The sequence below is a fragment of the Panulirus ornatus genome, chromosome 72, assembly GCF_036320965.1.
Source record: "Panulirus ornatus isolate Po-2019 chromosome 72, ASM3632096v1, whole genome shotgun sequence".
In the NCBI taxonomy this organism is placed as follows: Eukaryota; Metazoa; Arthropoda; class Malacostraca; order Decapoda; family Palinuridae; genus Panulirus; species Panulirus ornatus.
This window is the reverse complement of record NC_092295.1, coordinates 1,318,698-1,345,075: the sequence shown is the minus strand read 5'-3', so window position 1 is coordinate 1,345,075 and position 26,378 is coordinate 1,318,698. Positions and strand designations below refer to the sequence as shown.

The following is a 26,378-nucleotide window of genomic DNA, read 5'->3' as shown; positions in this document are numbered from 1 at the left end:
CTGTATCTATAAATATCTCCTAAACAGTATTAGTACATTTCATTATTAAAAATTAGCAGAAGATATTTGGGAAACTATACAAGAATCCTTTTTAAAGGTACACTGCTGAACAGTAATTTTCAGTCAAAATAAAATTATCCTGCAAAGCATAAAAAATACAAAATACATTCATACAAGAAATTTTGGGAAACCTGACTAAAATGAAATACAACAAATGATCTATATTTATTTTTCAGTTACAGTCTATAAGAAGGATAGGGGGTCTTTATGAATCAGGTGCATCACAACAGAGCACTCACATGATAGCAAAGTGGTGAAGCTTGATTATTACCAGTGAGTATTAACTGAAACAGCAGTAATAGCAGCACGAACATCAGCTGGTTGTTCCAAGAGGAATACTGCTACACTGCAGAGCAAGTGCAGTTGTGTGGTATAATCGAGAATCTTGATCCTTTAAGTTCATTTCTCATTACTCGGAAAACATGGCCATAAATAACTGCTCTAACATTTCCCAAATTCTAAACATTTCTTAGTAAAATGTAATGAACTGGTAACAATTTCATGTCATTACCACTTTATCTTTCAAATTTCCGTGTTGGCCATGGACCCTACAGAATACAAAATGAACTTAACAATGGGATATTCCACGTAACGCACTATTAGGTAATCAATTCATAAATAATATTTTTGATTGATTTCATTGTGTTCTGTGTGATAACTAAAAGATTTGCTGCTTTTCTGATATGTTTGGAACAGTATATATACACTAAGTGAGAAGAAGTGTGACAAGAATCTCACAAACAACAACAACTTCACCTGAACTATAGCACTGGGGGTGAGGACAAGAAGGCAACAAGTGGATATGGCTCTGCCTTCTGGCCAGTGTCCTTGACCATGTGCATGATGACTTGGAGAGCAACATTTACAAAGTAAGACAGAATGTAATGGGATGCTATATCCTAATTAATAACACACTTGTCTGTAAGGTGTCCCGACAATTTCTATTATATGGAAGATCTACAGACCTCATACAATCTTACTTGAATGTCAGAAACAAAGTACCTTGGATGAGTATAACTTAACATATTCCGAGCAGTACTATAGAACAATTACCATGACATTCAATGTCTCTCCAAATTAACTTTGGATAGAACAGTTCATACTTCAGTGTTTCACAAACTTTAAACTCCATGGACCCTTACAAAGCCAATTATTAGGATAATAATTTAAAAGGTTAAATTTAAGACTGTACGATTTTAATGTTATTATTGACTTTCAACAGGTCCTAATCATATGGTGTGGTGACTGACTCAACAGTACAAATGGTGGTTATCAGGCTACTAATTACCTAAAGTTAGTTGAATTCTTTATTAAAACCAACCCAAACTCAAATCAGAACTAATTAATTAATGGCAGTGTTGATAGCAAAATTAATTAAAATACTAAAACTAAAGTTATAAAACTATGATACACCATAAGTAAGAAGTAAACATTCATCCTGGTAGCACCATTGTCAGCTAAAAATAAGCAAGAGTAACCAAATAAAAAGTGGCTGCAAAGAGGTCATCATGCAGTCAAATAGCAGGATACTTGTAGAGGCAGAATATTAAGAGAAAATCTTAGCTAGAAAAATTATATGACGGAACAATATCATCTATAAAAAGCTCACCCATATCAGTGAGGATAACATTACACTAGGAACAACACAAACAAGAGGTCACATAAAACACTACCAAGCATCTGGGCATCACACATATAAGCTCTCACACAATAATATATCTGTTACAGACTTCGTAATTTTTACTATTGCTTCATCTACAACAAGTTTCCCAGAAGCTGGTTTCAACAGTCACAATCTTACATGACGAGTAACAGTGTGTCTTTTGGCACAAAATTTGCATGGAGTCCACACTATCTGTCAAAATTATCATATCAAAATAATCTCTCATATAGCTTACAAGGTTGTTTTCATTAAGATGGTGAACACACTGGACTAATAAAAAAAATGATGTCAGAGAGCAAAGTATCATGTGGCACTTACAGCAGCCAAGTGTTTGCAGTGGTCATCCTGTCTTGTACTGCGACGGTTAAGAAAACCCTCACAGAAATAACAGGATTCCTTGGACTAGGATATAAGAAGACACATGGTATTGCAGACGTATTGACTTTCTGAGGTGGCAGGGGGCACATGTACCTCTGAACTTGATTGGCTCAGTACATGCTCACTGCAACAAGGCACAATTATCCCTTTGCGAATAGACTGTCCTATTCATCACCAACGATAAAGCTGTATCAATAAAGGGATAAATCTTGAAATATTTCTGTGTGCAGCGACAATAATGTCACTGTAAAAAAAACACGGGTAGAAGCATATTTGATGGCATCCCTGTTCTCCAATTGGTTGGAAGACTAGTTTACACAATCTCATTAGTGATGTGGTCCTTACAGAGCTGGCTAACCCCTATGACGTCCCTTTCCCCTTCCTCGTCGGCCCCTGCAATTTCAAACATATACCTTAAAACAACATATTCTCTTAAGTAAGGCTTAAAAATACATGATTGATGACAATTATATAAACAAAGGAATACAGCTTATTATCAGTGTTTAATAAATAATTATGTTAGATTCAACATGTGGATAATTAATGCTAATACCAGTTAAGGCTGATATGCCTTTTAGCATAGGGTTAAAAGAATCATAAAGATGAAGAGCTAAGACAATAACATCAGACACTATCAAACTATGTCATTCTAAGAACAGAGTTATAAAATATATCTTACAACTAGCAATGATACCCATGTTTTACATTACTACTGGTTTAAGAAACATCCTTCCTTGCAGAAAGGGGGAGCCGATGCTTCACATTAAGTCTAAATACAGCTGTGGAAGAGATTATAAAAGTCCAAACACGACCGTACGCTGGCCTCTAAACCACCACAAATAATCAGTTGCAGGTAGCTGGTTCTTCGCAAACTGTTAAAGAAGTCTGTTAATTAAACCAATCATTAAAAGGTAAAACCTCCAAGTCACTTTGCTTATGAGTTAGGACAGTCCTGTCCATCACCAAAGGAACATAAAAGACAAAAACCATTTTCATTCAAGCTGTTAAAGAAGGATTTAGCTTATAATACAATGAATGGAAAGAAACTGTGTTATTTCATATGTAACTTTTTCCATAAGACTGGTTGCCTTATCGGTATGTATTCTTGATAGGTCTATGAAGTATGTGATGCAGTCTGCAGCAGGTGCTAAAATATCTTTCTTGGATGTAGCCTCAGCTTTATGTCAGTTAACAGTCAAAGTGGATCTTACTCCTGTTTAGCAGTATCCTTCTTGTATTTGAATTGTGTTGAGAAAGATATTTGCTTTTAACAATAAGTGAGTCAATCTTCATCCAAACTGAAAGTGATGGAAGGAGAGCACTTAGACATTTAGTGCTCTTTGATTGGCAACAAGCAGCAAAAGCAAGTACAACAGCCCATACCTTATCAATTTGAGATTAATTAGTTTTGTCTAAATATAGTAAACTCAGCCATAAGACCAAAGGTCCTGCAGACACAGCAAATGTGAAGCTCCTTAACATACAGGTGAAATTTTTTCAAGTTTTTTGGCAAGGGGGACGTTTCCCTGGCTTTTTCAGGCAAGTTTCCTTTAAAAAGTTATTTTCTTGATATTTACAGTAAAAAGAGAAAACGCTTTCTGTACAACATAATGGCTGACTATCATAAACCATATTTTTTTCCCCTTTAAATCGAACTTTTAGGGCTACCTGTATGCTGCATGCAGAGGTCATGGGGTACGCACAGACTGTCAATATTTCTTAGGCTGTTTTTTATAAACTTTTGTAAAGTGTGTTCAGCATTTGGAGGATGCAAGTATCCTAGAAGAAACTCCGGAAGATTGCTGTTGCCAGGAAAGCAAGTTGTGCTTGCTGGCAGATGGGTGACTTCAAGGGTTAGGCAGTGGGTGGAAGGTCTGAAGACCTTGAAAAAAGAGGGAACCAAGAGCCTTCTTTGCATTCAGTATTATGAAGACTTGCCTAAATCAACTTTTGATACTTTACTGTTACTGTAAAAATAATACTAAAAAGCTAAGGGCAGAGATTTATGCCAAAACTTTAGATGCAATTTCTTAAAATTTTGATTTTAGAAATTCATAAAATATTACTTGGAAAGTTATGAATCATTTTCATTGTGTTCATCTGTCATTAGATCAATGATATGAGCATCAACTCTCGCATGTTCTCTTCTTTATGTGACCCAAGTCAATGACAATGAGGGAAGATGTGGAAAGTCTAGGGTCATAAAAAATGTTTTGAAAAAAAATTCTCAAAAATATTCTACTTAACGTACGGTAATTCCCACGCATTTGAGAGTTAAGAAAGGGTTGTTTTACAGGCGTATATGCAGGTAATTAACATGCAATCTATATCATGATACATATTACCATAAAAATCCAGGACATTTTATGGAATAATTTCTGATTTTCATTTTTTTCACAAAAACTATTAATAATGTATTTATGAAATCTATGAAAGAAGTTCATAACATTACAACTTTACTGCAGAAAAAAAAATCATTTTCATCTGTTAATATTCTAAATTTGATGGAAACATGGATCCCTTTAACGTTAAACCAATTACAGCTACTTTACAAATACATGTACGAAGGTGCATAGAGTGACTGACAAGGCCCAATGAGGCATAGCAGGTGAATTCCTTCTTTGTGGAAACTGCACTCTAATCACTCTAGGAATGATTATGGATAAGCTTTATGCAACTGCATCTTTGATTTTAGTCCGTATTTATTATTACCAGCATATTCCAACAAAACATAACATGTATACAAGTATATCTATTTTTTTTATATATATTTGCCATTCCCTGCATTTGCGAGGTAGCTTCAAGAACATAGGACTGAGCCATAGAGGGAAAAATCCTCACTTGGCCCACTCCTCTGTTACCTTCTATTGGAAAAAATAAAACAGGAGTGGAGGATCTCCAGCCCCCCCTGCTCCCAACCCTTTAAGTCACCTTCTGCAATACACATGGAATGCGTAGGAAGTACTCTTTCTATGTACGAAAATTCTCCAGAGCCTACATTTTCATCTTCATTTTTCCTCACACTTTGGTAGCGAAATGTATAAAAGTTCAAAAAATGCCTTCATAGTTCCTCTTTTTGTATCAAATGTAATTATGATGTACGTAATAGAATTCTAATCTATCAGCAGGATGAATAACAATATGGCACGACTAAATTTCTAATATGCGGTGTGGTAATTTTTCCCTGAAAATGAATAGTAATAGGAAGGAATGTCTATCATCTTACCAACAACAGCATTTAAGATCTGTCTAGCCATGCATGTTCTTTCGTGTTGTATGAACAGTCCTCTTTCTACTGACGAAAGTCCTGTGGTTGAATTTTCCTCTATTGGAGATATGTCTCTCTTCAAAGGTGTTCATTACATGCGTATTCCCCCTGACTCTGGAACTACAGAATAGGGGATTCAAGAGTTTCACAAGCAACTGTTAGATAATTAGATAATCCATCATCTCCTAAGTTAATTTGTGAGTAGGTATTGTCAAACATGAATGCATACAATTCAGACAAATGAAAGGGAAAGGTTAGCATATTTAAAGCAGAAGGACGTTTAGTGAGAGCATACAAAATCCCTTAGCTCTGAGAGAATACATACATACTTTACCTTAACTTCCTATCCTTGGATCCCCTTTCATGAAAAAGCCACAACCACATCAAATGCATGGGATCACATCTCAAGATGTATGGCGATGTATGCATGTATTTGTAGGGGGAGTGCTTGACAATACAGGAGTAAGTATTCAATGTTTTGTTCAATATTTTAAGCATAAAAACTGCATCTCTGACATAACAGGTCTTATGATGTGCTGACCAGTGTCTATGAAAATGAGAAAATGGGTGCTGTCCATGACACAAAGGACAAAATGTAACTCTTATATGTCCAGGGAAGAGTAGTTTTAAAGGGGAGTAAATATGTGGAGTGGAGTTTCAGACTAAGATGGGAGGGTAATTGTTCAGCTCTTGTTGGATTATCATGGTGTGTATATGTTTTCTCAATGTCATGTTTGCTGGGGAAGGGGGAGTTCTGCAAGTATAGGTTACTGAAGGGGTTACAGTAAATTCTACTTCTATTTGGGGATTGAATATGAAGTAGTTCCAAAGGAGGGGTTTAATGCTGTTACAAAAAACTGAGTGCCAAGCACAGTGAGGAGCAATTTCTAGTGGAAGTACTGTTGTTTTAATGTCTAGGTGATGAAAATTTGTGATTGGTGGGTGGATGGCAATTGTTTGGAATGCCTTGTTTTGGATGATTTGCAGTTATGTTTGCATCTGAAAGTATGGATGACCTGATATGTGAGGCATAGTATGGGGGAGGGGATGAAATGTTTGCAGAGGAAAGAATGGGTTTCTTTTACTTGTCAAAACTAGTGCCAATCAATGTTCTAAGGGTGTTCAGTTTGTTTATGGCCTTCGTATTTTCTGATATTTGTGGAGTGTGCCAAATCTGATACCAAATTTGGTTGGAGTTCTGTTGAATGGAAGTGGCTGACCATTTGAGGATATGGTACGTCGCAGGTAGAATTAACTTATGCTGGTGTTCACTGGGTGATGGATTTCTTCGGAAATGGAATGATTCGTTTTTGGTGAACCACTGTCGTAAATGTGTGATGTACTGTTGTTTAATATTTTTGCTTGGGTCATATTTAGGTGCTGTTATTTGACTGTGAGGTCATCTGGGTATGAGAGGGCTTTCACACTGTGGTCTGCAGATGGTGAAGGCAGGTCATGTGGCCGGAGACTGAAGAGGGTTGGAGAAGAAAGAAGCAATCTCCAAGTCACCCCATTATAAGATTTTAGGGTTTTGGAGGCAAAGCCCTCATTAATGACTCTGACTTGGCAGCCAACTATGTTGTACCATTTTTGTTTTGTTTTGTTTTTGTTGCAGAATGGGGATATCTTAAATACCTTATGTGTAAAAACATGTCAGTAGGAGCTTATGTACTTAGCCATTTGTACTTTACAGGGAGGGAGTTTTACATTCATGGGGCCCCATCTCTAGAACATTCTCTACAATTATAGTTTTCTTCAGTTTATACACGCTGTCTGCATTAACCATGTCCTCAGTGAATCTGTTCCAATCATCCACCACTATAAAAAGTATTTCTTTACATCCTTATTTACAGATTTCTTACTTAATTTCAAGTTATGTCCTCTCGTTCCTTTACCCCTACATCACTCAAAGTGCTGTATGTATGCATGTACACTTACTTTCTGCCCCAGAACCCCCTTAAATCTTCCATGGGGCTCTCACAATGCTCAAAAAGCTGGCCATATCCACCATACGGGACCACAAACCATAAAGTGTGGTCATGATGTGTGAGGAGAGTACAAGGCAACTGAGAAGTGTGTGGTATACTTATTGTGGTTGTTGCATCATAAGCATGAAGTGTCTCAAGATATGCTGAATTGGTGTCTGCAGTGTTGTTGGGATGGGTGACATCCAAAGCATAAAGAGGAAAGCATAACTCATATGTGTCTTGGGAGTGTGTTTTCAGATGGGTGAATGTCTGAAGGGGTGGTGTTTAAGAGTGAGTTGGGAGGATGGCTGTTTAGTGCTTGTCTGGTTATTTTGGAGTGCATATGTTTTGCCAGTGTTAATGTGTGCTAGGGGTTTCACTGTGTAGTTGTTGAGTGTTTGCAGTTGTTTGGCAGCCAGTGATTGATGTGAATATTTTATTTTGCGCAGTCTCCAGTCTTGTCATAATTGCATTCGAGATGGTGGATGATCAGGCAAATGAAGAATAGTTTAGGGTGGCGAGTTGAATAGTTTGTATAGGATGTTTGAGGATACTTTCTTGTCCAAATCTGGTAACGCTTAGCATTCTGAGGGCATTTAGTTTGCTGTTTGTTGCTTTTCTGTTTATATTTGCTGTGTGTGGAGTGAATGTCTTGTTTGTGTCGCATGTGACTGTCCATTTAAGATGACTGGAGAGAGCTAGGTGGATCTGTGTCTGTCTGGGATAAAAAGAGTGATTGAAAGTTTCTTTGGAGATGCAGACATTATGTTCTGGATTAGCCACTGTCCCAACTGTGTAGTGTGGTATTACTTTTGTAATGTTGAGCTAGTGTCAGGGTGTTGTGATGTGATTATGAGGTCACATGCATATGAAAGAACTTTCATACTGTAGCTTGCTGGAGGTAATGGGTGGTCATGTAGGAAGAGGATGAACAGAGCTGGAAAAAGAAGTGCTCCTTGGGGAGCTCCAAGGAAGAGCTTAAGTGTTTTAGAGGTGAAACCTTAATGAGTGACTGCAATGGCAGCTGACTATGATGATATCCAACCACTTTCTGTCACTGTTGTGGAGGGTGACATAAAGTACCTGTAGGGTGAGAATGTGCTGGGAGACTATCAAATGTTTTGTTGATGTCTACTGCCACTACTGAGTGGAACTGGGGCTGTGTTTACTGAAGCTATCAGGCATATGTTACGTGAGATCTTTGTGTTGTGTAATGGTGGAGCAGATGAGACTAAAGCCATGTTGTAAGGGTGTGAGTAGGATATTTTGCTTGATGCTATTGAGGATCAGTTTTTCAGAGTTTGGATACTGATGACAGAAGTGACATGGGGCAGTTGGAAAAAAGAAAAGTTACATAAAAATTGCATGGTTTGGAAGGTTTTAGGACAGGAATAATGTTGGCAAGTTTCCAGATGCTCCAGATTGTTGTGTAACCAGGAGCTGTTAAAGTTATTTGTAAGGGCTTGGAATGTAACTGGGCCAATGTGAAAGTATGGTGTGTTGTTAGAGGAAAAACCAGAGCCCCCTATCCACAGCCATGTCCTACAGACCTTCCAAACATTTTCCCTGACTGCAAAAAATGCCATAGTTTAACTCACTGACAAACACACACACACACACACACACACACACACACACACACACACATTGGACAGGCAGTAGTTTGGAGCTTGTTGGATCATTCTATTGTATATATGTTTTCCTAGTAATGTTCTGATACTGTTTTGTTTGTTGTGGGTTGGGAGTTTAGAGCATAGGATGCCTAAGTATGAAGTACAGGTAAGCTATTTGTTTCTATTCTGGCTCTAGTGGTATATCTGCAGTGGTTTGTACATTAAAACATATCTTTTCTTTCTTCTTTTTCTGCTTTCTTTCATACTTGTTCAATGTTTTCCATGTTAGTGAGGTAGTGCCATGAACAGAAAAACAAAATGCCTCCTTCACTCACACCTATTCTCTAGCTCTCATGTGTAACGTATTGTAACCACAGCCCCTTATCCACAACCAGGCCTCTAGCTGCGTTATAAGCCCTGGTACAGTCAACTGACAGCATGTCAACCCCTGTATATCACATCGCTCCTATTCACTCTATCCCATATACACCTTTCATCCTCTTGCATGTTCAGGCCCCGAGTGCTCAAAATCCTTTTCACTCCACCCTTCCATCTTCAATCTGGTCTCAACTGTCTCCTTGTCCCCTTCTGATATATATAACCTCTTTGTCAACTTCTCATTCATTGTCTCCATGTGTCCAAAGCATTTTAAAACACCCTCATCTAAATCATACTCTTCTCATTGCCATACCTCTTTCTTACTCTTTTATCACTTAATCGAACCACCTCATATCACATATTGTCCTCAAAACACTGCATTTTTATAGTTTTCAATAAAACAAGTCCTTTCATTGACTGAAACAAGACATAAACTGTGGGTGTGATTTTTTTCAGGTCAGCAAAATTTCAGTGACCCTGATGGGTGAATGATGACCTGATAGATTTTGCATCGCTCTGTGTGCTATCTTTTAATGAATTTAAGGAATACACTTGTTGGTTAGTGTTGGATAACTTGTTCTGGCAGTTGGGTTTGTTATGTTATGGTCTAGCTGGCTAGACTGGACATGTGTGTCAAGGACAAATTTGGGATTTTTTGGGTGCAGAAAAAAAATTAGTTTTTTGGTAATACAAATGATAAGGTGCTCATCATATATATATATATATATATATATCAGCATGCATAAATCTAAAAAAAAGTCATAACAGCATATTCAGTCGGTTAAGAACATGCTTAATGATTAGATACATCCTTAAAAATTCATGCTGAAAAAATGCAATATAAAGAAAATTATTGAGATGGTCAAGACAGTGCTACCAAACAAATAGCAATGTTGACAATATGACTACATGCTAATTCACGAAAATACACCTGTAAAAAGTAAAAATTTCTGGTTTACCTTTGACATGGAGTAACATTAACACCTGAGAGGGCCATTTCCATGAAGCTGATGTCTTTTTCTTCTCCAATGCTTAGCCTATGGATACAACCACTGAATCCAATTGTATGAGAGCCAGCAGTCATCAATGGTAAGTCTGGCACTCCACCTGAAGAGACAGAATTTTATTTTTCTCTATCAACTGAAATTATACTTAATGCTTCAGCTGTAATTCAAAGCAACTGAATCATCATTATAAAACACTGTATTCTAAGAGTCCTACTGATTAAATGCAGGATTTAAATTTACCAATATATATGTTGCCCTTAGCATTGAGCATGTGGCGTATGCCACGGCTTTTTCCATATACAATAGGAGATCTGTCTAGTTTCAGTGAGCCTTCTTGTCCCGTTCTATTCACCATCAAAACGTGCCGTCTTCCATCATCTACACGACTTGAGGATCGGACTGTGGCTGGCCCGGTCCCTAATTCATAGCTAAATTCCACAAAGCCTCCTTTAACTGAAACAGAAAGATGTCAGTTTTTTATTTGTTAAGACAACCTGTAACAATGATCAAACATGTGCATGTACTTACATTAAACCAGTCTAATTTACAGGTCAATAAATTGGCTTAGTTATACAGGTAAAAACTAAAAAATGGAATATCCAGGTATCTCTATCTCTGACATCTGTTCCCTCCTGGAACTCCCTCCAGAGGGTGGCCTTGGCTATAGATTCTCCGCAACTTTTTACTAAAGGGAAGAAGTCATATGATTCCTCCCAACTTTTTGGATGTAAGGAGACAGTGGATATACAAAAGTTGCTATATCTTTTGTGAACATTTAAACAGTACAAAATGGATAATATACCTTAGTTGCAGATAAGCTGAATGGTGAAACTCAGTCATCACTCTTACCAAAATCAATAAATACAAGGCAATTAATGAAATAGTAAATTACAATTTTGTACACAGATGTACTAACTGGCAATGCTGATGTAGTCTTGTCCATGTCCAGATACATTTGATTCTTGACCATACCAAAAGAGAAGGCCTTCAGGCTTTCGTGTGGTGAATTCAAAGGTAACGCTCTGAGGTGCATCACCTTCTTCTGGCAGCAGGGACTGATCAAACTCTATCCAGGAATTACTTGTAAACAGGGCTGATTCTAGAGCTTGTATGACTATTGTGGGAGAAAGAAAATAACTTGTTTATAATGAGTTTTCTTTTTGTGCCTGAATATCTTAAAAATCAAACACACCTATTTCTTTAGGTATACCTTACAAAATGCAGTATAAATACTATAAAACAGGAAATCAAATAACCTCTCAGAGTGATCACCTCCCTTTCAATCACTGGCTATCAAGAATGTGAAACTGTGAGCAATATTAACTTGACTGCAAAAATTCCAACACAACAGCCTCTAACCTCCAATATTGTTAAAAAAAATTAAGAAATGCAAAATATCAACCCTTAAATGGTATCATCTGATGATCACAAAGCCACATGAAAATCTAAGTTCTGCCTTTTCACAATATCCAGTTGACTTATCAAATTACTTAAGGGAGAAGGAGGCTAGTATGAAGGGTCATCCTCATTAACTTTTTTTTATTCACATGGAAGAAAGAACATAATCATTGCACTTGATTTTCTCTTTGCATAATCCTGGGGTGATGGAAAAACATCAATAGTAGATAGGTGAAGACCTTGATTATTTCCAAAGAAAAAACACCTCCTTTACCTTCTCTAAATAAGCCAGCTAACTCCTTCATAGCCTTTTTCAGCATGAACAGTGTATCATTCCTAAGTCTATTCATGCCACTCATTACTAATGCTGTGTCTGTTAATGAAAAACCCTCATTTCTACATTTTAGTGTGCACAGAATAATATTTCTCTACATCCATATCATGTTAATCATAACCAATACAGTGTCTGTGTACAAAATAAGAGTAGACTGTGAACAGACTGTTGAATATGATGAATTACAGCAATTTGGTATACACAACATGAAATGGTGTCACTGGGCTGTCAAATGAAAATTGTGGTGAACAAGTATCAACAAATTTCAGGAGGAATAAGATTTTTGTAAGGAGGTTATAAAGTGGGGAAAACAAGAAAAATGGGAACATCAATTAAAGGGGCAAATATGAAAGTGGTAACAGGCAGTGATAAGATGGGAGATAGAGTGAGAATTTTGGAGAACTTCAATGTGTTTAGTGATACAGTGGCAGATGTAGAGTGTTTGGGTTGGGGAGGTATGCAAAGTGATAGAGTCATAGCAACTGATTCGATGAAGAAAGTTGAAGTGATGAAGGCCTTCTGTTTCTCTAAATATTTCTAACACACATTCTTTAAAGCAAACACCTGATCCACACTCATTCTCTCCATATGTCGAAAGTATTTCATCACACAGCTCTCTTAACAACACTCTTCTTATTACCACATCTCTCTTACCACTTTATTACTTACTCCATCAAACCACCTCACACCACATACTGACCTTAAGCATTTCATTTCTAATACATACACCTTCCTCTGCACATTTCTATCTACAGTCAATACTTCAAATCCATCTTTGGGACTACTATACCTTCAAACATAACCCATTTTTTGCTGACCCAAATAACAGCCTCTCCACAGTTTTCAATGTTCCCAAAACCACTGCCTCCTCACCCACCTTATGGTTCACTTCTGCTGCCGTGTCCTCTCCCAGGTATCTGAAACACTCCACTTCCAAATTTTCTTCGTTCCAACTCACACCTCAACCAAACTGTCACTTCTGCACTGCTAAATCTAATAGCTTCATTTTTATTCAAATTTACTCACAACTTTCTCCTTCCACACAATCTCAAAGCAAGACACCAACTTCAGCTGTTTCTCAGTTGAATCTGTCACCAGTGTTGTGCCATCAGCTAACAACAACTGCTCAATTCCCAGGCTCCCCCTCCCTCTACAGACTGCATATTCGCCCTTCTTCAGCATTCTATCCATTAACTAATTAAGCAGCCATGGTGACAACACCTTCATATGAAACCACTCACTCTCCTTTGCACTACAAGCACAATGCCTTGATGAATACTTCTCACTGCATCTGGTAGCTTATCTTACACACCATATATTTATAAGACCTTCCACATGGCATTTCTATCAAACATATGCCTTCTCTAGATACATATATATGTCACATACAAACCCATTAACTAATTAAGCAGCCATGGTGACAACTTCATCTGAAATCACTCACTTTTCTCTGCACTACATGCACAATGCCTTGATAAATACTTCTCACTGCATCTGGTAGCTTACCTTACACACCATATATTTATAAGACCTTCCACATGGCATTTCTGTCAAACATATCATATGCCTTCTCTAGATCCATATATATGTCACATACAAATCCATCTGTTTCTTAGTATTTCTCACACACATTCTTCAAAGCAAAAACCTGATTTGCATAACCTCTACAAATCCTGAAACCATATTGTTCTTTCCCAGTCTGATGCTCCATACATGCCTTGACCCCTTAAATCAACACTCAACCACACAACTTTCCAAATACACTTAACAAAAGCTATAACTCTATAATTTGAACACACGTCTGTACCCCCTGCCTTTCTACAATGGCAATGTACAATCATTTAGTCAATCCTCAGGCACCTCACCATGATCCATTCCTACACTAAAAATCCAAACTAACTAATAAACAACATAGTCAACTCCTTTCTTATGATATTCAACTACAATAACAACCACTCCATCTGCCTCACCACATCTCATCTCATACAAGACTTTCACTACCTCTCTTCTCCTTATTAAACAACTTTCCTTAACTCTCACACTTTGCATACCTCCCAAAACCAAACATCTTACATCTATCATCCTATCATCAAGCATATTCAACAAGCCTTCAAAATATTCACTCCATTTCCTTGTTGCATCACTACCTATAATTACTTCCCCATTTGCCCCTTTCAACGATGTTCCCATTTGTTACCTTCTGTTTCTCACAGTATTAACCTCCTTTCAAAACATCGTATTCTTCCGTAAGTTTATTGATACTCTCTCACCTCAACTCTCATTTCCCCTCTTTTTTAACCCTTGCACCTTCCTCTTGACCTCCAGTTGCTTTCTCTTATACTTTTTCAGTCACTTAATTCATTATATCTCTGTTTAAGGCCCACACCCTACACTTATACAGAACTGACATGACTGCTATACCATCAGTCACACCCATCTTAGACCTCAAAGGCAGTGACTCCTCTTTTAACATATTCCTCAAGTGTTATCAAGTGTTTTGTGTGACAAGGTGAGATTGTATGTTTGTGGACAGAATGCCAGCAGTCCATGTGTGGGTGAAGGAGAAAGAGAAGACAGCCACCAAGGTCAAAGGAGTGCAACTTGATAACAATTGAAGTGCTGGCTCACTATACAGCCATCACTAACCCTTCTGATACCCGGGCAGGTGGTAGTATACCTCCCTGGATGGTGGCTGCCAACCAACTACTATCTATATTGTTCATGCAGGAAATAACAAATATGTATGTAAAAAAAGAGAAAAGATTATCTATTCATATCCCTAAATGCATTCTGCTTATTCACTGTTTATTAGCCAGTGCATAACCTTCTCCAAACATTAAAGTTAACATTTATCTCCATATGGTATAGTTAAATTTTCCTATTCAAGCTTCATATCTGTGTTCACATCTTTAGGCATACATAATCTCTTATCTTAATTTTAGTCATTTTGTACCATGAAAAAAAGAAAAGCAAAAGTTACATACCATGTTCACAGTGATGACCCGCAAAACCAAGTGGGCAATAACACGAGTATTCTTCATTGGAACCAATGCATGTACCGCCATTTTTACATGGTTGAACAATGCTGCACACTCCAGGCTCATTCTCACAGTCATGACCACTGGTATTTAAAATAAAGTTAGCATGTATCTTTATATGCAATACCATTTATGTAAAAAGAGTTACAAAACTCTATACCTGTAATTGTATGCCTATCTATCTATATCTCTGATGCCCATTCCCTCAAGGAACTCCCATCAAAGGGGGCTATGGCAAAAGTCCCCACTTATCCCTGTTTATTTATACCATACAAAACTTATACAAAGAGGAATTAATGCTGACTGACTAATTTTGCTGGAAATGTTATAAATATCACAAAGTAAATGTCAGTGTTTTTGATAAAGCATATAATATATAGATATCATCCATGAATATCACATTTGCAATTTCTTAATAAAAAATAAGGAAAAAATTAACCTGTAGCCTTCTTGACATGTACAAACATATCCTCGAGAGGAGGAAGGAGCATCAACACACTGTCCGTTGTTTCTACATGGGTTTTGACTACATAAAGATGCTGATGAACCACCACACTGACGAACATTGGCTGAATCAAGCAGTGACTCTGCCAAACGTACCTCATGGTCCATTATTTTGATCTGGAAATTTTTTTAGATATTCATATTCATGAATGGAGGCTTCACATTATGTCTACTAGTACTTGACTACAATATGCACTGACATTATTTCAGGGAGCAGAATCAGATCAGATAATCTAATACTTGGGAAGCCATTGCTCCCCTGATTACTGTACTGCCAATGGCAACTCAAGGGTGGGATGTTGTTATGCCTATTTCTTTCCTTATACTGCGAATCTTTGGATCTCACTACCCTCTCATGTTTTTCGAAACTGCAATGACTTGCCTCTTATTAAATGCAACTCCTCTACAAACTAAAACAGATTTTTTTCTTTCCTTATTTTATCCCTTTAGACAGCTATGACTTGCCCCTTATTAAAGGCAACTTCTCTCCTAGCTTAAAACAGATTCTTTTTTATTCCCACCTTACTTTATCTCTTTAGCCCTTTTTTGTGTTTCACATGAGGCCCTGCCTATCTGGAAGCATTGAAAAGAAAGATCTGTAATGAAAATATATTACAATAAAAAACTTATACTGTTACTTTACCTGTGATACACATCCTCTGAACCCACTTTTAACTTCTACTTTTGGTGATATTTCTATGCGGGAATGGTCCACACCTCCAATGTATAAAGGCGTAAGCAGGTTTAGACCATGATTTGGTCCTGGAGATTCAGCATTCTGCATTGGGCCATCATTGAGTCTCAAGGAACCAAGGCGATCTGTTCTATTTGCTCGACCTGAAATATGAAATACTCAAAACCTGAAATCTGGTGTTGGGGTAAGAACAAGCAACTCACATTATCTTCTAGGGTCTATAAATTTCAAACTTTTTCAGTAACATTATCAAAAAGTTTTATCTACCTACCATTACACAATTCTTAAATTCAGAGGGGTGAATCACATTCCTTCAGCCTAAAAAACATCACTCATACACATCCTCTACCCATGCCATGTGTTTAATGAAACTTGAACTTCAACATGCATAAAAGAGCTTAGAACTAATTTTTTCACTTTATACACTAAACTGATTTATCAATTGAGACCACAGTCACCATTCATACCATTTTCTTACATAAAATGCTTCCACATTCTCAGATCTCCTTTGACAATCTTCCTCTAAAATACATTTACCCCTAATCCATTCTCTCGTGATATCTGTCCTCCTCCATGGCCTACCTTTCCTCTTACCACCACATGATGTGACAAGTACCTTCCAAACCTTCTCCTAGACAGCACCTCATGCACACTGTCCTTCATATTCCTACTTACCAATTCTGCTCTTCTCTACACTGTTTGCCCTGAGTCTGTGACATGGGTACCTGTGAAAATCTTAATGTTTAAAGTATGTGTTTACAACACTCATGCTTGTTGATGCACACAATTCATGTATTTTATCACCAGTCATTTGCGCCTGGGCCCCAATACCCACTTTGTACCATATCCATTTATTCAGGTACCCATCGTACATAATTTCTACCCTAGATCTGTAGCTTTTAATGTTTTCAAATCTTCTCTGTAAGGCATCCTCCTCTTTGTCATTATGTGATACACATGCAATCAATACACTCATTTTTAACTCCTCATGCTTGAATTTGTAACTATTAATCTTGCAGTACAACTGGAAGTCATACAACTTTCCAAACCATTTCATAAGTCAGTTCCAGAGTCACATCTACTCTCACACCTATATTACCCTGCAGGCCTGTTGTCACGTCTCTTAGTTCCATTCTAGGGTTCCTCTACTGAACAGCCCTACCTTTAGCAATCATTTACATGTGCAATTTTGTCCTAAAACTATCATCCTCTCCCTATAACTCAATAAATGCGCTACCATATGTTTTCTTAAATAATGCATCTGCTTGTTCTGGATCATTCAGAACTAACCTCAAACCACTGATTTTGTTCCAAAGGATCACTCAGGATAGTGGCAGTACCACTGCCAGCATCAAAACGGAATTCCAGGCGTTTGTTTCGTATCGCTAATGAAGCAAAATCTCCTTCACCTCTATCTTGCTGTGCACAGTACATCAGAATACCATCATCCAAAGTCTGTAAAAAACACCAGATGAGCTTATAAAGTTATCTTTTCTTATAAAATATATCTACCTGGTTAACTTCCATGCTGTGTTTGATTCTGCATCTCATGGGGATGAATATGGCAAAAAAGAATTCAGAACAGTAATAATCATCTATCGTGCTGACTAATTCAAACTAAGTTCCTTCTAAGTATGTCATATATATGCTGTAGGAAGTGGATAATTCTTTCTTCAATCCACTTTTGCATGACTTACCATACCAATTGATCTAAAAAAAAGAAGAGAAGGGAAATGTCTTGGTTATGACAGAATATCTATGACATTCTAAGCAAATTTTTGCCTAATGTATTATGCTTTTTGTCTGTTCTTGGCACTACTTCACAAAGTATGGAAAATGGCAAACAAGTATAAGAAAACTTATGTTTTCAAAGGTAACTGGTCATGATCTGGTGAACAAGTATGAAGAAAAATATGTTTTCAAAGGTCTTTCTTTCTTTCATACTATTCGCCATTTCCCGCGTTAGCGAGGTAGCGTTAAGAACAGAGGACTGGGCCTTTGAGGGAATATCCTCATCTGGCCCCCTTCTCTGTTCCTTCTTTGAGAAAAACAAACAAAAAAAAAAGTATATGGTCATAAAGAAAAGGAAGAATATAAAATTATATAATTATTCTCCAGTTCAAACATGATAAGAATCTATGAACCTGTTAACTAATCACTACTAAATAAGGAATAATAAAAAGATTATAATGGCTACACATGAATAAAAGAGATTGATAAAAAGTATAATTATCCTTCAAGGAGAAACACTATTGTTTACTAATATATGGCTTCATTTAGCAAAGAAGCATGAATTGCCAGTGAGAAGAACAGTGGGATGAATCAGAGAGGGAAAAAGTCAGACACCATTTCATCGATTTGCAATGTTTCAATGCACATTTCTTTATCTAAGACATATCAGAATTATAACATATTGAATTGTCTTAAGACAAATTTGAAATATAAAGAAAAATGCTTCTTTACTTTCTCACAGACATTTTTGCTGTTTCCCATGTGAGTAAGGCAGTGTCCAGAGCAGATAACTGAGCCCTAGAGGAAAAATCCTTGCTTAGGTCCTTCTTCCGTTCCTTCTTTGGCAAAGTACTACAGAAGGGGAGAATTTCTAGCCCCCCAAATCCATGCCCTCTTTATGCTTTCTACAACACATGAGAAATGTAAGTGCCATTTGTTCTCTCTTTCTTCTCACAATGTTCACCTTCTAAAATATATTCTCATCTTCCTTAAAGTTTGCTGATACTCTCTCACTTCAATTCTCATATGCTCTCTTTTTCAGCCCCTGCACCTTTCCCCTGATCTCCTGCTGCTTTCTCTTGTACATCTCCTAATCCTACACACAGCTTCATGACTGGTAAAGCTCATAAACTCTCTTTCCTCTTTCATTAACAACTTTACTTCCTTATCCCACCACTTACTACACTTTCTCACCTGCCCATATCCTGCCATCTGCATACCAAGTACTTCTTTGGCAAATGTAAGCAATGCTTCCCATTCCTCACCTATTCCCTCATTTTCATTTATGCTAACTTTTGTCATACACTTACACATCTACATTTATTCACATACATAATCACACTTCAGCATTGATTTCACTGAGTAAAAAAGCACCTATATACATTGTAGTGACCAAGACAACAATTAACAGTCATATAAACATCAAACTACTGGCGGGAGATTTAGCAAAGCCCACAAAAATCATTTATGTGATGATTCCTGCTGCCTGTTACATGTCATCATATAATAACTCTTCTTAAGGGGCTAAGGGGTGCCTGTGGTGATGATAGATTGGACAGAGTAAGTAATGGTGAAGTGTATAGGATATGTATAATACCACAGAGAGGAAAAATTATGTGGTGTGGTATCACAAGAGTGGGTTAATAGAAATATCTTGAAGTGGTTTAATCATGTGGAAAGGATGCATGATAATAGACTGGTAAAGAAAAAAATATCAATGAGAGATTTTGAAAGAAAGTGAGTGAGGGGAATGTGGCTGGCAATCCCAAGAGGAAAAGTGAAGGCACAAGTTGTGAAGAAGGTCCACAGAAGTTTGACTGTGCTCAGGATGTGTTTCCATAGGGTAGGCACAAGAATTTCCTCCTGCAGACAACCCTCTAGAAGGGTGTTCATAAACAATGAGGAATAGGAGATATGGATAGACAGATAAACCAAGGATCACTTGACTGACCTGAGTCTTCTTGAGCATGCATAGCATCACAAATATACGTGAGAAAGGAGTGTAGAGCCACTTAGAAAAATGGGGAAACAGGAGTAAGAAGAACTGAGATTTGTGCACCACTGAGCCTGAGAGAGAGAGAGAGAGAGAGAGAGAGAGAGAGAGAGAGAGAGAGAGAGAGAGAGAGAGAGAGAGAGAGAGGGGGGGGGGGATTGTAGGAACAGTGGCACTAGTTTGAACTACAGAGCAAATTGTACAACTGCTTGACATATTAAGTAAATTATCCATTCTGAAAATTTTTTCTTAAAATTAAAAATATTCTGCAAGAAAGTGAGCGAACATAAAATTTTGAAACAGCTGATTATTCACTACTACTTACCTGAGGCTTAAAGTTCAAATCGACAGCAAACCTTTTCAATGCTCTAGGCGTTTCATATGCCATGTATGCTCCATCACCAAATGCTGGCTCATAGATGGTGATATCCTGTTCACAACGTTCTCCAATCTTGCCAAATGGACAATAGCATTCAAATCCTTGTGGCTTGTTGACACAACGACCAGTGCCACACACACCTACATGAAATTAAAAGAACATTAAAGACATGGAGCTATAGTTATCATTTGGTATTCCTTAACAGTGCTACTGCATTCTTATGTAAAGTGCCCTACTTGTTGTTTAAACTCTCCAACTTTGGTCTAGGGTAACTGGCATGGTAAAAGATCTGTTTTGGGTTTGGTGAGGCTTTTGGGATCATATAACTGTATCATGCAGATTAACACTGTACTGTGTTCTGGATGGTCATTGACTACACTCATTACTAGGAAAGCAAGGAAAATAAAAGATGAGATACTGTCGAAAGGTAAACCTGAACCTCAAAGGGAACCTGGGTAAAATGGTGAATTATGCTTAAGAAAAAGGATTAAATGTTGCTGTGAAAGCAATTGAGAAATGAACTTGTAGTGACTCCAATGGATATATGTGAAAAATTAGGGATACTAAGGGGAAAACAAACGAAAAAAATGAGTCATTCCTAAACTCTAACTGATGGATATCTATGTAAGCTGAGTGATGCCTCTAGAGGGAAGTTGGGAATCTGATTTTGTGCCTCTATTTCTAAGCTATGCACTGAGCCTGGGTGGTGGCTGAGATGAGCAATGCATGATCACTTCTCTCTACATTCAGTTATCTTCCAGCCATGCCAATGAGAGTGAATTTTCATGAATTTTCTTGGAAAGAAACTGAGTAGCTTTTGGTTAAACTTAATGAAATAGGTAGATGATGATCAAATATTTAATGATGATACTCTGTCTTTACACCATGTACAGAGCGATTTTATGGACATTGGCTCTTTCAGGAAGGAAAATTGACCAAGATGAGGCAGAGGAAGGCCTTTAAGCAAATGTGGAGGCAATCTTGCCAGCACTTACCAGGCATGGCTGAAAATTATCAGCTGCACCAGTCAGTTGCATTTATAGTTTTGCTGCTATGACAAGTCAATCAAGGTATCAAACTGGTTATAGCAAAAAAAGATGTATATATATACAATTAAATAATGATAAAATAATAATGTTATAAATTTTTGTTGAGGGCAAAATAAGCAATGATACTTGCTCACCTGAGACACTCAGGCCCTACTACTGGGCAAACTTAATCTTAGTTAAAACTAAGTAGCCCACTTAAAGACTGGCTCACAATCACCAGTATCCTTTATTAAACAATATATCATTCAGCCATCCAATTCTAAGGAAATGATAGGGGAAGGCCTTTGCTAGTTCCTTGGTTCATGAATGAGAAATTCCTTTGAATGCTTGCAAACAAGCCTTTACAAGAGACTGCTGTTGCTCGATTGGCAACAATGGCTTGAATGGACTAATTTGATGCACTGGTGAGCTTTGTTTATGCTATACATTAGTTGTTGATGGTGGTGAGCCTACTGTAATTGGTCATATGAAGTATTTTACCATGTAATCTTTAGCCTACCTGAGAGCTGGACCTGGATTTTGAGCTCTTGTATCCTCTGTGTATTGTTAGACCCAACAGTAAAGTGATGATGAATTTGATGGAATACCAATGCTTAAAATACCTGCAGTAGGGTCTTTTGAGTGTTCACTACGTTAATATACACACATGCTGTAACTGTAACTTAAGTAAGTTTTCTATACTCACAAAACATATCAGGAAAATATTCACATAACACAGAAATTTTCCTTACCTGGATAGCAAGATTCACCAGTGCTTTCACAGTGGTCACCAGAGAAACCAGCTGGACATATACATTTATATCCCACTTTTGCATAAGCTTCTTGACAGACTCCACTGTTGTGACAAGGATTTCCACTGCATGTTTCACATGGCGTTATTCCCACCTGTTAAAATAAAATCTATATTAATAATTTTTCTATGAATTCTCTTATACAAACTAGTCATCATGCAACAAGTCATTTTAGTATTCCCACTTTTTGCATTCATTAAGATGGTACTGTATATCAATCTCATGTTCAAAGGTAGTAGAAGCAAAGCAGGTAAGAACTAGGGAGGTAATACAGCCTGGGTGCTGAGAGGAGTAGTAAGACAGCACCACAATGGCTGTCATATTCCTCTCCCTGGCTCAAGTTGTCTTTCTGCCACCTCTTCATATGGGTTGCTATAACTCGATTCACAAATACACACTAACTATCTTTCACCTGATAAATCGCAATATGTAGTTCACACCACTCTTTAGCAAATTCATAGGTTTCCTTTATCTCTGAGTACAGGGAAGTAAGACAACCAACATATCTCCTGCGTGTCATACAAAGTGATAAACAAGAATGGCAGTGAGGAGATGAAGGCCCATGCAATTAACTTTCCAAAGGCAGGAACAAAAGGAGCAAAGCAAGAACTTGTCCTCAAAGACTCAGGCTGGGGTGTTTGAATGTGCACGGTTGCAACCTGCATGAAAAGAAGGGAGAGGAAGATGGTACATTTGGTGTGGGAACCATGGACATTATGGCTGACAGAAAAAAGTTGAGGGGGAAGGGGGATGAATGATTTGGGAATGTAAAAGGCATTAAGTCTGGGATCAATGAGAGGACAAATCTGAAAGAATGGGTGGCACTTCTAATGAAGAATGATTTATGGAATCTTATGACAGAGTATAAGGATGCAAATTCAAGACTATTGTGGGTTACAGTGAAAATAGGTTCATGAGAGATGTGAAAGTGAAAGATGTGAAAATAAAATTGATGTTTTTGGTAGGAGTTGAGCGTTTCAGCAGCTTTTTGATGTAAGGGATTGAATCCTGTTGTTTGGGGATCTAAATGCAAGGGTTGGTAGTTTTGCAACTAAGGATTCTATGCAATTAAGGGACAGGGTCCCTGGTGTAAATGAGGATGGAGAAGAAAAACTTCAGTTGTAAGCTGATGAAACACTAATTAGGAATACAGTATCTAAGCAAAAGATGTGTACATAAGCATATGAGTAAGTTGGCTTGGGAGATCAAAGCACATTACTAGATTATGTGCTGATCAACAAATGCAAAGAAGTTGCTGGATATGAATGTGCTATGAGGAATAACAGATGTAGAGTCCAGTCATTATTGGTGGAGGCAAGTGTGAAATGTAGGGAAGAAAAGAAATGACATATGTATGAAGGATGTAGTGAAAGTGATTTAAGCTGGAAAAGTCTTGTGTCCTGAGACATCAACACAGGATGAGTGAAGAGAGACTAAAAAGATGGAAAAAAAGCTAGGGAAGTGAAGGGAAAGAGGAGAGAATGGACTTAAAGGCTGCAGTACTTAAATGTGCAAGTGGAGTGTGTAACTACGCTTACATGTGAAGTTTTGCAAAAAAAGCAGGTCTAGCATATAGTATTCACCATATGTCTATGTTAATAAATAAAAATCTTTCTTTCTAATGCCTGTTAATCAAGAATGATTTTCAGTTACATGTTTCTGTTGTTGTTCCATTCACATCTCATTCTTCCTGGTATTGCACTGAAAAATCTTTCCAACTTTTTGCTGGAATTTTCATAAATTTCTGCTGGATATCTGTTTGGTATATTCTTGGATATTGTTGTGAATCTGATAATTCTGTATCTTCCTTGCTAAGAAACTTCCTCATCTTATGTCTGTCTTTCCCTGTTGGGCCTTTGCAGGGAGATTTTTTCTTATTAATATAACAGACATAAATGCCTAAATCAAGGTCATCTCAGGTGAAAGGAAAATGTTCATCAGAAAGAAAGAAGTTAATCAAGGCTCTGCGAGTGTATGAAAACCTGACTCTTAAAGGATAAAAGATTATATAAAGAGGGAAAGACAAAAAAAAGGAAGACAATTCCATATCTTGTTGTTCAAGGAAAGTAGGTATCATAACCGTAATGAATTATTTTCTCAAACTCCTTATTAAATTCCATTAGGCTGCTGTGATGACTGCTGGGTCAGTTGGAGAGAGGTCAATAGTGTTGTTGTTTCATGTCTATTTTTGGTAACCTGTATCAGGTTACAATTTGTCTTGCATAATATGGGGCATTAAATGTAACACTGATAAGCAAAATAAATTCAAGTTTTGAGAAAACGAGCACCAAAAATCTGGAAAAGCAACAGTCTGTTCTCGGGTGCTTTGAAGGTGTTTTGCTGCAAATTATAAGAATGATAAACAAGAAATGGCAATGTATTCCAAATAGCGTGCATTATGAAAATAACATGAAAGTTTTCTTTGTCTCCACACTTTCATTGCTCTGCATTTCTCTTCGAATTTCAAGAGTATCCTGTTATATTACGCTGCATTTTGCTTGCTACTACTGCAAAATGAGCAAACACAAGCACTGTATGTAAGAATATACTAGGAGGCTTGGCTTGATGGTTTTTGGCTGAAGAGAGTCATGAGTTTACTACCATGATGCTCATTGGTTCCTGCCTCTGGTGGGTTTGGTGTCATTGTAGTCTTAATTTCTGCACTTTTAAACCTGAGCACATGGCCTATCACTCACTCTGAAACCACTTAAACTCAAGCACAACAGTGATGAGCCAGCCAAATGACTATGGCTTGATGATTCTGGTATCACAGAAAATGGATTTCTGGTCCTGAGGCACACTCATCACTATTGCGCTGAATGCCTCACTACATTAACTTCCTTAACAAATGTACTGTTTGTTGACTTAAGTCTGTATCTACATCTGTAATCTATTTCTCTCTTCTCCTATTCCAAAAAATTGAAGTCACTGATCAGATTCTCGTTGGTTCAGGTATGTCTATTACTCGACAACTCTGTTTTTGTTAGAACTTCCTTAACTCTTTCATCATAGTCCCAAGTGGCCAGCAAGTCATTAAATTAGTAGTCTCTATGGTTGGTATGCTTAATTCTACCAATCTGCATTTTTTTGGCTTAGTTTCATTAACTGATTAAGGCTGCCCCTCAGATACAATGATATACCAAATGTTTTAGTATTCCTTCTATATGTTCTGAAGGTCTTATAGCCTTCTAGATCTACATCACTGCAATATATATAAAAAGAAAAAAAATACCTAGACTCTGAGCTAATGCTATAAAGGAAAACATTCCAAGTAAAACATCCTGCTGATACCAATGAACCAATAAAAATGTCAGAAAACAATGCAAAGAAAAGATCCACATAAAGACACCAATAGAGAAAATATTCCTTTGAATAGTAGTACTGCTTCTTTAGGCAACTGGGGATGACCTATCTACAACTTGATGTTAATATTCAGGTAAGTATACAAGAAAGATGAGATGAAAAGAGAAGAGGCAGTCAAAGAAACAGCATTTTCTAACACACAAGTCATGTAGTGAGTGTTACACGTTAGCCTTGCAGTCATGGCAAGATTTCATAACAGATACTTACTTGTAGGTACATGAATAGAAGAAAAACCTGCTTCACTGTCCCACTCATATGTATTCTTACATTATTTTCATCTACCCATTAATGTGCTAAGCAAATACTACTAACAGAAATGAAGAAAAATTCCATGTAATTAGGAGCAAAATTAGTGAGCTCTTTACCTTATTTTTTGCATCTCTCATTAAGTCTACAGTTAAGGTGTTGCTAATCACTAAGCGACTGATGCAGCCCTCGAAACCTGAAGAAAAGCCTGCTCGCTCATGAACTTTACTGAAGTCTGGCACTCCACCCAAGTACAAGGGTTTAACAAGATCAAGGCCAATGAAGCGTCCTTCACTGCGACCACGAACAGCGGGACCATCATCAATAATCATTGTTCCTGTGAAGGAAAATGTTAAACAGTGTATATAAATAAATAAAAAAATCAGTATCTAGCATATGAAGAAACACAAACTACAAATTATGCTTGTAGTGAAAAGCTGATCATCTCACAACACATGGGACTAGAGTCTGTGAATTTATGCAAGATAATCTCATGTACACACTCGCACAAATAAAGTGTAAAT

The 26,378-nt window shown here is 37.3% G+C and overlaps 1 protein-coding gene across 7 annotated transcripts in view; it reads right to left on the bottom strand.

Annotated features, from left to right (window-relative positions):
- Nucleotides 1-213: 213 nt before the first annotated feature.
- LOC139748045 (basement membrane-specific heparan sulfate proteoglycan core protein-like) overlaps nucleotides 214-26,378 on the bottom strand; it is a 261,917-nt gene continuing 235,752 nt past the window's right edge. For 6 of the 7 annotated variants that reach the window (XM_071660608.1, XM_071660611.1, XM_071660614.1 and 3 more), the window contains 12 exons: nucleotides 25,974-26,191; nucleotides 22,186-22,339; nucleotides 20,352-20,545; nucleotides 17,591-17,757; nucleotides 16,252-16,444; nucleotides 15,544-15,725; nucleotides 15,051-15,187; nucleotides 11,251-11,448; nucleotides 10,575-10,787; nucleotides 10,287-10,434; nucleotides 5,328-5,489; nucleotides 214-2,494 (listed from right to left, as the gene is read on the bottom strand). In XM_071660608.1, the coding sequence (XP_071516709.1) occupies nucleotides 5,351-5,489; nucleotides 10,287-10,434; nucleotides 10,575-10,787; nucleotides 11,251-11,448; nucleotides 15,051-15,187; nucleotides 15,544-15,725; nucleotides 16,252-16,444; nucleotides 17,591-17,757; nucleotides 20,352-20,545; nucleotides 22,186-22,339; nucleotides 25,974-26,191 (1,943 nt within the window). In that variant the 3' untranslated portion in view covers nucleotides 214-2,494; nucleotides 5,328-5,350. The remainder of the gene's footprint in view (nucleotides 2,495-5,327; nucleotides 5,490-10,286; nucleotides 10,435-10,574; nucleotides 10,788-11,250; nucleotides 11,449-15,050; nucleotides 15,188-15,543; nucleotides 15,726-16,251; nucleotides 16,445-17,590; nucleotides 17,758-20,351; nucleotides 20,546-22,185; nucleotides 22,340-25,973; nucleotides 26,192-26,378) is intronic. The other variant, XM_071660610.1, reaches the window with a different exon arrangement.